We start from the raw sequence: 12,829 nt of genomic DNA on the forward strand, positions 1-12,829 counted from the left end.
AGGGAAGGGAGGCTGGGGTGGGGGGCAGTGGCCGGGTGGCAGAAAGATACGGCCAGATGGAAGAGCAATCTCGAGCAGCCAAAGCCATTTGTGACTGAAGACAAGCTCTCCTGCCCCAGACAGGACACAACAGTTGGCTGGGGCCACTGTGACGCAGAGCTGGGGCACGTGGACAAAGGGCAGTGCCAGGGGCAGCCCAGAGTCCCCACAGCAACGGGACCCAGTGCTCTCAGGGCTTATAAATAAACAGACATGTGGGAAACGTACATTCTTTCTGCGAGAAATATAATTTATGTTTACAGCCAGTTTTTTTTTTCTCTTCCTAAAGAAAACACCACCACGTGGGACCCCCGCCCCAGACAGTGTCCCTGAGTGGCCCTGGCCCTGGGCCTTCCTCTCATTATTGCTTGGACGGGAAAGATCTGACCCTGGGAACTGCAGAGCAAAGCCTCATTCCTCACCCCCTGGAGGCTGTCCTGGTGACGGAGAGGAGGCACACAGGGCTCGTCCCCTGCCCCATGCCGTGCCAGCCACCCTGACGCTGCCCATTTAAGGGAATGGAGAGTCCAGGCGGTGGCTACACAGGAGCAGCCGCCCAGAGCAGAAAGCCTCTCTCTTGGTGCAGGAGGCCCTGGAGGCACAGTGGCTTCTTTTCAAACCTGACAGCTGGAAGGCTCAGGCCGTGGGGAAGGGAGGGCCTGTTCTTTTTGCAGCAATATTCCGGACACAAGCTGGGAGAAGAGAACAGAATAAAAGGCAGGGGCAGAGACCTTGCCTTCTGGCTGCCCTCCCACCCCGACCCCTTCCCCACACAAAATTTAGGAGGCCTGGAGAGGGAGGTATGTACCATGAGCCCCGGTGGAGGGGCAAGGGCAGCTGTGGTGTTTGGGCCCCAATCCCTGGCTCCCACACCTGTCTATCCTGGGCACAGGCTCCAGCTCCAAGCCCCCAGCCCCTGGGCCAGGCCTTCTGCTCGAACTTCTGCCTCATGCAGGCGTGTGGTCCACCCCAGAGGTAGTGGCTCCTGCTCCAGAAAGGGTGGACCGAGAAGATCCAAACTCCGGTCAGAGGTGGGGGCCCTGGGCATGCAGACTCAGCCGAGGAGATGATTTCGTGGTCAGTGGTGACCCTGGTTCCAGGAAGAAGCTGGTGCTTTTATTGTGCTGTCAGTGACTCTATCAGGGGCCAGAGGGAGCTCTAGGTGGAGGGAGCTGGGACTTCTTGGCCTGACGACCGCCCAGGGACCAGCCGCGAGGCAGTCTTCTCATCACCCTGGAATGTCTGAAGATGGCCCCCAGGCCTGCCTGTCCCTGGCAGTGTGCCCAAACTGACCCCTCCTCTGCCCCCAAGTAGGGACCCACCGTTCCCACGAACTTTCCCGGAGCCCCTCCTCCCAGACTGGCCGAAGCCCATCGCCCAGAGCACAGGCTCAGGTGCCCAGTCCTGGAGCTGCTTCCAGGGCGCGGAGACTGTCCCCGGGGGCCCCCAGAGTCCGGGAGCTACCGCCCCCTATGAGCAGGTCTTCTTCCTCCTCATCTTCAAAGGCCCGCGCTGGGCGCCGGGGCAGCGGCCGGGGCGTGGGCTCGTCGCGCTCGGCCATACGCTCGACGGCGCCCTCGCCCACAAGAAAGACCGTGTCAGCCACGCGCGGGGGGCCAGTGACCGGGTTATGGTCGTAGGAGAAGACGCGCAGGGCGCGCAGAGGGTGCAGGTCTGGGAAGCCGCCCAGGCGGTTGCGGTCTAGGTCGAGGATGTGCAGGCGGCCCATGCGCAGCAACGCGGGCGGGAATTCCTCGAAGCGGTTGCCGTAGAGCCAGAGGCCGCGCAGACCCGTCATGCGCGGCAGCTCCGCGGGCAGCGCACGCAACCGGTTGTCGCCCATCTGCAGCGACTGTAGCGCCACCAGGCGCAACAACGGCCGCGGGAAGCGCCGCAGGAAGTTACCCTCGATCCAGAGGCAGCGCAGGCTCTGCAGCTGCGCGAAGTCGGCGGGCAGCGCCAGCAGTCGGTTGCTGCCCAGGTAGAGGCGCGTGAGGCGCGGCAGGCGACACAGACCGTCGGGCAGGCGCTCGAGTTTGTTGAAGTCGAGCGCCAGGATGCGCAGCTCGCGCAGCTCCTCGATCTCCTCGGGCAGCTCGCGCAGCCCTGTGCCGCTCACGTACAGCTTCTGTAGGCGGCTCAGCGCGCACACGGCGCTGGGCAGCCGCCGCAGCCGCCTCCCGCTCAGCTCCAACTGCTGCTCGCCGTTGCGCAGTTGCTCCTCGGCGTCCGACGGCAGCTCGTCCGGCGTAGACTCGGCGATGCCCATGGTCACCAGCCCTGGGCGGGGCCGCCGCCGCCCTTGCCGCCCGGCATCGCCCCGCCCTGGCGGCCCCCGGGCCTCCTCGACGGGGCCGAGGCCGCGCTGGCTCCAGGGCCCCCCGCCCCGGCCTGTCTCTGCTCCGGGAGGGGGGCCGTGCCGGGCGGGGAGGAGGCGCCCCCCTGGGGCCTCGCCGCGGCGCGCAGCGCTCGTCCGCCCGCCCTCCGGCCTCCGCCTCTCACTCCGCTGGAGGCCGACTGGTTCGGGTTAGAGCGGATTCTCAGCTTGGAGACCCGTCGCCCTGGCAACCCCCGACGCGCGCGCGGCTGCCAATGAGGTGGAAGGAGGGCGGGGCGGGTCCGAGGTGCCGCTGAATTGGGTACTGGAGCCCTCTTTCCCACCCGTCGGGCCCCGGAGCCAGCACTAACCGAGGGAACCCAAGAACTGCGCCCCTCAAGCCTGGCGCCGTGCCAACACAAACCCGACGACCGACGTTGTCTACGCTTCCAGCCACAGCGAGCCGTTTGGTGTGCGGTTTGTAGGCGTCCAGAGCTGCAAGTCCAAGAAGGGAACAAGGACTGAGGGTGTGCCGGCGCGCGACCCAGGACTCTGGACAAGTGGCTCTCCAGGGGGGACTGAGAGGCGAGGTCAATGCTCGCCGTTCGTGTCCAGCGGCGTGCGTCCAGTCTTACCGCCAGGGTCACATTAGGGGAGTAACTCAGAACAGTGCTCTCTCTGGGCTTTTTCAGGGTGGGTCACAACTGAGAATCTGCGGGGACCAAGCTTGGCTCCGTCCTCCTCCCCGCCCGGTACACCCTCAGCGCGCCGCAGGTTCCCGGTTAGTGCACTCACCCCTTCTGCCGAGTTCCTCCAGCTGTGCTCAAGGTCGGTGGGTGACTGCGGTGGACAGAGGACTGGAGCACACGAGCGCCTTTGAGCACCACCAACGGTGACCACACTCGTTCTGTAACGCTTCCTCTTGCACACGCTCTCACCAGCAGCCTTTTTGCCCCTGACTTCTCCCCTCCTACTCCAAGCCCTCCTGCTAGAGCTGCCAGCAGAAACACTCCCTCTGGTTTATTGCCAGCCTGTCATGTGCCCAGCACTGTACTAAAAGCATTGCGTTGAATCCTTGCCACAAACCTGTGAGGTAGGTTACCCTCATTGCCTCGATTTTAAAGATGGACAGACTGAGGCTCTGTAAGGTTTGACATGAGCTGGGTGACTTGCCCTGGGCTTCCCGGGTGGCTCAGCAGTAAAGAATTCGCCTGCAATACAGGAGATGCAGGTTCGATCCCTGGGTCAGGAAGATCCCCTGGGGAAGGGCATGGCAACCCACTCCAGTATTCTTGCCTGGGAAATCCCATGGACAGAGGAGCCTAGTGGGCTACAGTCCATAGCGTTGCACAGAGTCAGACACGACTGAAGTGACTTAGCATGCACACATGCATGGGTAACTTGTCCGTGGTCACCTCACTGGCTAGTGGCTGGGATTTGAAACCAGGCAGGGGACTTCCCTGGCTGTCCAGTGGTTAAGGCTGGCGCTTCCATTGCAGGAGGCGCGGGTTCCATTCCTGGTTGGGGAACTAAGATCCCACATGCCTCACTGCTTGGCCAAAAATAATAATAAATAAAAATAAAACCAGGCAGACTGACTCTCCAACTTGTGTTCTGCATTCAGTCATGTCTGTCTCTTTGTGACCCCATGGACTGTAGCCCGCCAGGCTCCTCTGTCCATGAGAGTGGACAAGAATATTTATCCCAGGCAAGAATACTGGAGTGGGTTGCCAGTTCCTTCTCCAGGGGATCTTCCCAACCCGAGGGTGGAACCTATGTCTCTTACATCTCCTGCATTGGCAGGCGGGTTCTTTACCACTAGCGCCACTTGGGAAGCCCCTCTTATGTACTTATGAGATTAAGAACACCTTTGTCATCAGAGTTAGAGGCTCTGCTGTGAGAAAATTCATGGTCAGAAGTGGGGTCGTTTCCATTTATTGGAGTAGTCTTAACCATGTACCACTCCAGTAAATGGAAACGACTCCACTTCTGACCATGAATTTGTTCAGGGCAAAGCCTCCAACTCTGATGACAAAGGGGTTATTAATCCCATAAGAAAGATGAGGAAAGTGGCTCCAGAGGGATTAGGCAACTTGCTGAAGGTCGCAGAGTGATGAGAGAGTACAGCTAGGGAGTTAAGTCTGCAGGCGCCAAGCCTCCTCCATCCTGCCTTCCTATCTTGGCTGGTGTGATCGTGTGTTGATAACTGGCTGAGGGACTTCTCTGATGGTCCTGTGACTAAGACTCCATGCTTCCAACGCAGGGAGCACAGGTTCCATCCCTGGTCTGGGAACTAGATCCCACATGCCGCAACTATAAGTTTGCATGCCACAACTAAGACCTGGCACAGCCAAATAAATAAAATAATACATTAAAAAAAAAAGATAATTGGCTGATGGACCACTTCTAGACTACATCTTGCCCTTTGACCCGTCCCAACTTCCATCCTCACTACAGGCAGGGCAGCCCAAGGGCAGACAGCAGTGGCCGATGCAAGGAGAGGATGAAAACCACAACCTCTGAAATGTAAGCTGGGCAGGGCAGGCACGCTTGTCTCCTTCCCTGCTGGCACAGGGTCTGGCACAGAGTAGTGGTTCAATGAAAATTGTCAACGTTTTAAAAAATGAAGGCAAACTTTACATACCATGAAATACCTCGGCCATAAGTATACAGTCTGGTGAGTTCTGACAAATGTAAACATCGTGTAATATTTCCATCACTCAGAGTTCCCTCCCACCTGCCTCTTCCAGACAATCCCCACCTCCCAGAGGCAACAGTGATCCTGACCTCTATCATCATGGATCAGATTTGCCTGCTCTTGAATTTCATATATATGGAATTATTCTGTGTGTACCTTTTTTTTGCTCCTGGCATCTTTTGCTCAGATGCTTGATATCTATGTGTTGGATAAAGGAACAAAAGGGCAGAGCAATAGCAGTTGTAATCAGGCGAAGGATGTCACGGGGCGAACAGGTGATGGGGAACACAGAGGCAGGTATTGCTCTGAGCAGGGAGCTAGCCTCGGATGGCTGCCCTGGAATGAAGACTAACAAGATGCAAGCTGAGTAGAGGAACCAGGCAGAGGCTAAGTGGGGCTCAGGCACCAGATCTGGGATGGAGGGGGATTCTGAGCCCCAAGCAGCAGGACTTCAAGCTCCTTCTGGATCTCCCCTAAGCCCCAAACCAACTCTTTCCCTTCTACTCATTTGGGAGAACTTCTGGGAAGAACTGACACCTCGGAGACCAGAAAGCTGAGGAAAACCCAGCCAGGCATCTGGGACAAGAAAGAGCGCCTCCCCATCCCACCCCACCTCCTATTGCCACCCCCCACCCCCGCCAGCAGTTTCCCCAAGGGAACATTTGCTGTGGAGGAGGGAGCCCAGCCAGCCCCCCTCACCACATGCTCGGGGCTGGCACTGCAGCACCAGGCAGCCCTCGTGGGCTCTGCCAGCACGGGCAGGACCCCCGAGCTCCTGCCACCCCAGCCCCAGCCTTGGCAGAGCTTCCTGGGCTCAAGGGTACAGGGGACCAGCCCTCTTCTTTCTCTCTTTCTTGCTCTCAGTAAATGCTGTACCTTCGCCTCCCACCAGGCTCTTCTCAGTGGGGAAAGGTAAAATGCACTGTCGTTCCGGGCCCACGCAGGCTGGCAGCGGGGCAATCGTGTTGATGAATCACGCTGGCGCTGCAGGCGCCCAGTCCTTGTTGAGGCGTCACTAATGAATTAGCTTCATCCCCAGCACGGGGCCTCTCAGCCTTTCCCCACTCCCTGGAAAGGCAGGAAACTGAAACCTGGGAGCCAGGAGGGGCTCTGACAGCTCCAGGAATTCACCCAGACCCCGGCCAGCCCCTCTGCCCCGCTGCTGGAGAAATGTCCACAGGCCCCTTAGGCCCCCTGAAATAGCCTCTCCATTCCTAGTCAGGAGCTAGAACTGTCCTGCCCGCCTCCAAATCTTTTTTTTTTTAAAGAAATTTTTGAAATACAGAAAACGTACAGAGCTTTCTGTGATAAACACCCCTGTGCCCAGAATCCAGTGCTAACAGTTGCTCACATTGTGTCACACTTGCTTTATATCTAGTTTCTTTTAAATAAAAGGAAGAAAACAGCACATGTCATGTAGAAGTCTCCTTTGTCGCCCCTCCTGTGCCCGCACGAGCACCCCAGCCCCCTGCCTCACTGACCCTGCCACGACCCCTCTGGTTCCCACCCCCACCATCCCCTGTTCCAACCCCTCACCTCCTCCTCACCTCCCACCCCCTATCTTTGGAGCCAGGACCACTGTGGCTGCTGGGACTTGAATAAGATCAAGGAATTCTGGCATCATCCGTTCTTAGAAAGCAAGGCTTTGAGCCTGTTAGAGCCAACCATGAAATGCCAGCCCTGGGAGGGTGCTTGGTACATTGGGAGATCACAGGTTCTGTTAAGAAGCCAGGGACCCTCACCCCAGAAAAGTGCATGGAGGCAGGAACTAAATGACATCTACAATTCTCATGGTTCCTCATCTCCTGAGGATCTAGTCCAACTCCCTCATTTGGCCAAAAAGAAAGTGACAATGTCCTTTGTGCCATGGCCCACTCCCTTTACCAGCCAGAACTTGAGTCCTCACCATCATTCAGGTACTCATTCAACAACCATGAAGCCCCTGCTCATATGCCCAGACACTGGGGGAAATGGCTATGCATGTGAACCTCATAGACAATAAAAAAACCAAACCTGCCTTTGTGGAACTTGCATTCCTGTGAGTGGAGATAATCAACAAACTGCATTTGAATATGTCAGGCAATGGCCAAGTTATAGAGGAGCTAAAATAAGAAGAGAGGACTGAGAACCCCACTTAAAACAGAGTGGCCAGGGACTTCCCTGGTGGCCCAGTGGTCAAGAATTCACCTTCCAATGCAGGGGATGTGGGCTTGATCCCTGGTTAGGAATTAAGATCCCACATACGTCAGGGCAGCTAATCCCAGGTGCGGCAACTAGAGAGAAGCTGGACGCCTCTTCACAAATAAGAGCCTGCAAAACTGCAATGAAAGACCCCGCAGGTTGCAACGAAGGCCCAATGCAGCCATACATAAACACATAAATAAATAAACATCAAAGTGAAAAACAGAAATAAAAAGTAAAAACAGAGTGGCTAAGGAGGACTTGTCGGCAGGATGGCATTTGAGCAAAGACAGGAAGGAGGAGGAACAAACCAAACAGACAGATGTCTGAGGAAAACAGGTTCCAGGCAGAGGGGGTGGCAATGCCAAGACCCCAGGGCAGGAGTGTGCCTGGGCGTTCTGGAGCCACAGAATGCCCATGGAGCAAGAGCAACGGGGTAGGGGCGAGGCTCAGCAACAGATGAGGACAGAGGGGAAGGGACAGGGCAGACCATGGAGGGCTCGTGGCCTCCTGTGAAGGCTTTGGCTTTGACCTTGGATGAGAGATCCCTGGGGGACTTTGAGCAGAGGAGTGACATGATTTGACACACATTTTAACAGGATCCCTTTGGCTGCAGCTGCAAGAAAGATGTGTGCCTGTGCGGGGTTGGGGGAGGAGGCAGGGGAGGAGTTTGTACTGCTCGCACCCCTCCCATCCGGGTTCTCGGCCACAAAAATGATGATGGTTACCATTTACTGAGCACCTCCGGGTTTTCTGATTTACCTTTCTCCATGCCTTGGCCAGGCAGGTAATAAATCCCCCTGCCCTACAGATGAGGAAAACAGATTCAGAGACGTTATATAGCTTGATCAAGGTCACACAGCTGGTCAGGGGCAAAGGCAAGATTCCAACCCAATCCACCTTATTGCGAGCCAGGCCTCCTCTCACTATATCTTGTTGCCCCTCTTGGCTGTGGGAAATCAGAAGAACCACCAGGATGCCCAAATGCTTGCTCCTACCCTACCAACAGCAGAAAAACTTCCAGGATTGCCCTATTTGGAGATCTTGATTCCAGACCCTGAGGTTCAGTGTTTGCCCAACTGGGGGTGTTCTAGAATCCATAGTGCTACTCTCAGTTCAGTTCATTTGCTCAGTCGTGTCTGACTCTTTGTGACCCCATGAACTGCAGCACACCAGGCTTCCTTGTCCATCCACCAGCTCCTGGAGTCTGCTCAAACTCATGTCCCTCAAGTCGGTGATGCCATCCAAACATCTCATCCCCTGTTGTCCCCTTCTCTTCCTAGAAGTCTAGGAACCCCAAAACAAGCTGGAGAGAGCCAAGCCAAGAGGCCCGTAGGGCTGTGATCTGGGCTCAGGGTTTGCCTATTAGCAAATTCCAGGTAGTCTCTGGCCCCTCACTGGCCCAGGACCCTTCTCTAGACAAACAGACTCACAAGGCTAGCCCAGCCTCAGCCTCTGAGCATCTGCTCCCCAGGCTCCCTGGAAACTTGAGCCTAGACATACCTTGGGGGATCACTTTCCCCTGAAACCAGAGCTCTGAGTGTGACCTGCCTGGTCTGTAGAAAGCTGAGAGTGTCATTTTCCATTCAGTAGCCTCCCCTACCTCCCTCTTCATCTCTCCCAAGGACACAGGAGCTGGAACAACATGGCCAGGAGAGTGATGTTGACTCAATGGCCAGGGCCTTACCTCCACACTGTGGATGGCTGCTGCTGCTAAGTAGCTTCAGTCGTGTCCGACTCTGTGCGACCCCATAGACGGCAGCCCACCAGGCTCCCCCATCCCTGGGATTCTCCAGGCAAGAATACTGGAGTGGGTTGCCATTTCCTTCTACACTGTGGATGGAGACCTGACCAAACTCATGGTTCTAGTAGGTTCCACGTTCCAAAATGACTTCTGAGCACTTCCTTCTGGAATAGGCCAAAGTAGTCATAGCTGACTGCTACCCATATGTTAATACCTTCCTAGATCTGTGGCCAAGTGTAGGTCCAACCTTCTGCTCCAAGACTATAAACTCAGGTCCCAACCATGACCACCAAGGACTACCCTGTCTTGGTCCCCCTCCCTAAGGTGGGGGCTATTGAGGGTCACCAACTTCTGTTTTTCCCCCGCTTCTTCCTGAGTTCTCAGGCTGATGGGGTGGGGCCCTGGGATGAGCCCTGAGCCAATGGATGTCAGCAGAAGTGACATACGCCACCTCCCTACACAATCCTCCTCTCTCTTTTATTTTCTGCAGTGTCAGTGGTGGAAAGGAATTGGATCTCCGAGTCATCACTTGGAGATGCACTCTCTGACTCACGTTAGACTATGAAACAAATGAGGAATAAATTTTTAATATGTTTAGCTATTTAGACGTATAGGCTGTTTGTTATAGAATTCACCTGGTCTAACACACTTCCTCTCAGTTTCTCAAATGCACCAGCTTCTTTCTACTCCAGGATCTTTGCACATGCTGATCCATCTTCTTCCCATTCTCCTTGCCTCGCACTGCTTGCCCTTAAAATTTCAGCTGAAACCTCCCACTCTCAAAGAACCTTCCCAGATCCTTCAGAACACGGGAGTCAAGCCCCGATGTTACAGATTCTTCAATTCCCACATTTCTCCTTCAAAGTATTTATTCCAATTATAATTAAATAAATAATTAACTGTGCATTAGTTGAAGTCTGTTTCTTCCGTGGTGGCTCAGAAGGTAAAGAATCTGCCTCAATGCAGGAGACCTGGGCTCAATCCCTGGGTTGGGAAGATCCCCTGGAGAAGGGCATGGCAACCCACTCCAGTATTCTTGCCTGGAGAATTTCATGGACAGAGGAGCCTGGCAGACCACAGTCCATGGAGTTGCAAAGAGTCGCAAGCGGCTGAGCGATTAATACTTTCACTTTCACTTTCTTCTGTACTAAAGATATAGGATCCATGAAAGTGGAGACCTTGTTCACAGATGTCCCATGGTGCTCAGCCCTATGCCTGCTGCATTGTACCTACTTAACAACGTGTGTTGAATGAATGGACGGGAAGTGTCCCTCCCACAGGACCCCTGGGGCCATCTGTCCTGACTTGTCCTCTCAGAACCTCAGTTCTCACATCTGGAGAAAGTCCCAAACCGTGGTGGAGTTGGGGGTGGGGAAGAAGTGGGAGGAGGGCCGCTAGGGATAGCTAGGTTATTTGCCCCAGGCATAAAATTTAAGGGGGCACCAAAAGACTCAGTAATCAAGAGAAATAATAGTTTCATGCAATAAAAGCAGGGTCGTAGCCAGTGCTGTGATCCATTGTGGATCATGTGGCAAAAGGAAAAGTCAGTGGTACAAATCCTGTCTTTAAATTTCACTACTGTGTTCCTCATGAGGTTTTTTTGCATTAATTTTAATTTTTTGAACTATTGCGTTAAACTAATATGCATTTGCATTCCTCGGTTTGGTGGAACTTCTTTAAATCTTCTGCCCAAAGAAGTGCCTCACTCGCCTCACCCTAGTCCCAGATCTGGAATCCTCCTCTCCTCGAAGGATCATGTGTCAGTGAGATAACGCAGGAGCTGGGTATTATCATCTTGAGATAGCAACTGATGCTCCTCTGGAGGCAATTTCCTTATATCCCTTCCCCTCCATTCAGATGCTAAACTGGCTTCTCAAATTCTGCTCTCCAAAGGAAACTCAGAACAAAGAGTCAAATCCTTGGCTTTAAGTTGCAAAAGAGGCTTTGAAACCCAGAGCAGGTTCTAAGAGAGAAATATTTTTTGTTAAGTCAAAAAGCTAGGCTTTGAACTTGGAGAGCCAGGAGCTGATGCTGTAAGCCCTGGAGCGAGGAAGCCTGTGTCCTCTCAGAAGTCAAGATCCCACCCAACAGGAGATGAAGGCTCAACAGGCAGGCGGGAAAGAGGTGGGGGGCAGAGCCGCACTCCTAAACAAGGATGCTGGCCCAGGCTGAGCCTGAGGGTGCCGTGAAAAGATCCCAAGTGGGCCTTCCCTGTTGGCTCAGTGGTAAAGAATCCGCCTGCCAAAACAGGGGATGCTGGTTCGATCCCCGGTCCAGGAAGATCCCATGTGCCACGGATAAACTAAGCCCATTCGTCACAACTACGGAGCCTGTGCTCTGGAGCCTGTGCCCCACAATAAGAGAAGCCGCCACAACGAGAAGCCCCTGCTTGCAGCAACTAGAGAAAAGCCCATGCAGAAACAAAGACTCAGCACAGCCAAAAAAAATAAATTATATATATATATATATAAAGGTCCCAAGTACATTTGGGTAATACCAGGGCAGAGGGGACAGGCACTTCTCTTACCAGGTGTGTCCTGAGGGTATAATAGCTCCTCCCGCCCCGCCTGTATGCAGAAGCCTCAGTAGAAATGGAGGTGATCTGGACCCTCCCCAGAATCCACGATAGACCCCTGTGTCCTGAGAGGGAGCATCCTGAAGTTTATGCACCTCCAAGGAGGACTTTGTGTGTTGGAGAGCAGACTGATGGACCTGGAGGTGCTGAGTGTGTGGTCCAGGTAAGGCAGCTGAAGGACTGGTTGTGTGACCCTGGCAACCAGAGGCCAGAGTGTCACTCTTGTTTCCAGGCAAATGCAGGCAGGACAGGTGTGGATGACCAAAGCCCACTTCACATCTTGGGGGAGTCAACACGGACGGATGCCTCTCCCCTGGCAGCAAGCTCCAGGCAGGTATACACCCTCCGGGGGAAGGAGATGAAAGAGAACAGGAGCAGATCCTGACCAGACTGGATTCTCAAATGGACAGTTTTGCCAGCTACACACTGGCACTTGCCATCTACCGGCTTCCCAGCTGGCTCAGTGGTCAAGAATCCACCTGCCAAGCAGGAGACTTGGGTTCGATCTCTGGGTCAGGAAGATCCCCTGGAAAAGGAAATGGCAACCTACTCCAGTATTCCTGCCTGGGAAATTCCATGGACAGAGGAGCCTGTCGGGCTACAGTCCATGGGGTTGCAAAGAGTCAGACTCGACTTAGCAACTAAATAGCAGCAGCAACAGCAGCATCTACCTCTACAAGGATTACATTATGAGCTGACCTTGAATACCCCCTGAAAGGAGTTCAGGGTGAAGATCAAGAATGAGGCAAACTGTGCTCCTGCAAAAAACTGGCAGAACAGGTCCTCAGACAGTTAAATATTTTCAAGAAAAAGGTTTTTTGAGTCCAATTCTTGCATCTCCTTGTACCTGAAAAGCACTAAAATCCTTCATGGTGATGTCTGCTCCTCGTGACTAGCAGTAACCTTCATGATATTAGCAGCAACCTCTGTAAAAAAAAAAAAGGGAGGGGCAGCTTCCCTGGTGGCCCAGATGGTAAAGAAACCGCCTGCAACGTGGGAGACCTGGGTTCAATCCCTGGGTTGGAAAGATCTGCTGGAGAAGGGCATGGCAACCCACTCCAGTATTCTTGCCTGGATAATTCCATGGACAGAGGAGCCTGGCAGGCTACAGTCCATGAAAAATATGTGCTTAATTTCATGTATTCCCCCTTCATTAAAATCACATATACACTGACCTTCCTCTCTACCTTTTTGGAACAATTTCTCAGAGCTATCTGAAATACTGCCTCTCAGACTACAGTCCTCATTTTGCCCCAAGTAAAACTTCATTCACAA

At 54.2% G+C, this 12,829-nt stretch overlaps 1 protein-coding gene across 2 annotated transcripts; it reads right to left on the bottom strand.

The window, feature by feature from the left end:
• Nucleotides 1–271: 271 nt before the first annotated feature.
• Nucleotides 272–2,580, bottom strand: LRRC10B (leucine rich repeat containing 10B). 2 transcript variants are annotated; one of them, XM_081536704.1, is made up of 2 exons: nt 913–2,580; nt 272–731 (listed from the first exon to the last, which is right to left on the bottom strand). In XM_081536704.1, the coding sequence occupies exon 1, from the start codon at nt 2,306–2,308 to the stop codon at nt 1,430–1,432; it is 879 nt and encodes a 292-aa protein (XP_081392830.1). In that variant the 5' UTR covers nt 2,309–2,580; the 3' UTR covers nt 272–731; nt 913–1,429. The 2 variants fall into 2 exon arrangements, with proteins under 2 accessions (XP_081392830.1, XP_081392832.1); XM_081536706.1 differs by having other exon boundaries at nt 848–2,580.
• Nucleotides 2,581–12,829: the final 10,249 nt, after the last annotated feature.

Source organism: Giraffa tippelskirchi, chromosome 10, assembly GCF_054371585.1.
Source record: "Giraffa tippelskirchi isolate mGirTip1 chromosome 10, T2T-mGirTip1v1.2.pri, whole genome shotgun sequence".
Classification (NCBI taxonomy): Eukaryota; Metazoa; Chordata; class Mammalia; order Artiodactyla; family Giraffidae; genus Giraffa; species Giraffa tippelskirchi.

Excerpts from the sequence above, each read along its gene's own strand:
- LRRC10B (XM_081536704.1), bottom strand. The coding sequence starts at position 2,308 with ATGGGCATCGCCGAGTCTACGCCGGACGAGCTGCCGTCGGACGCCGAG.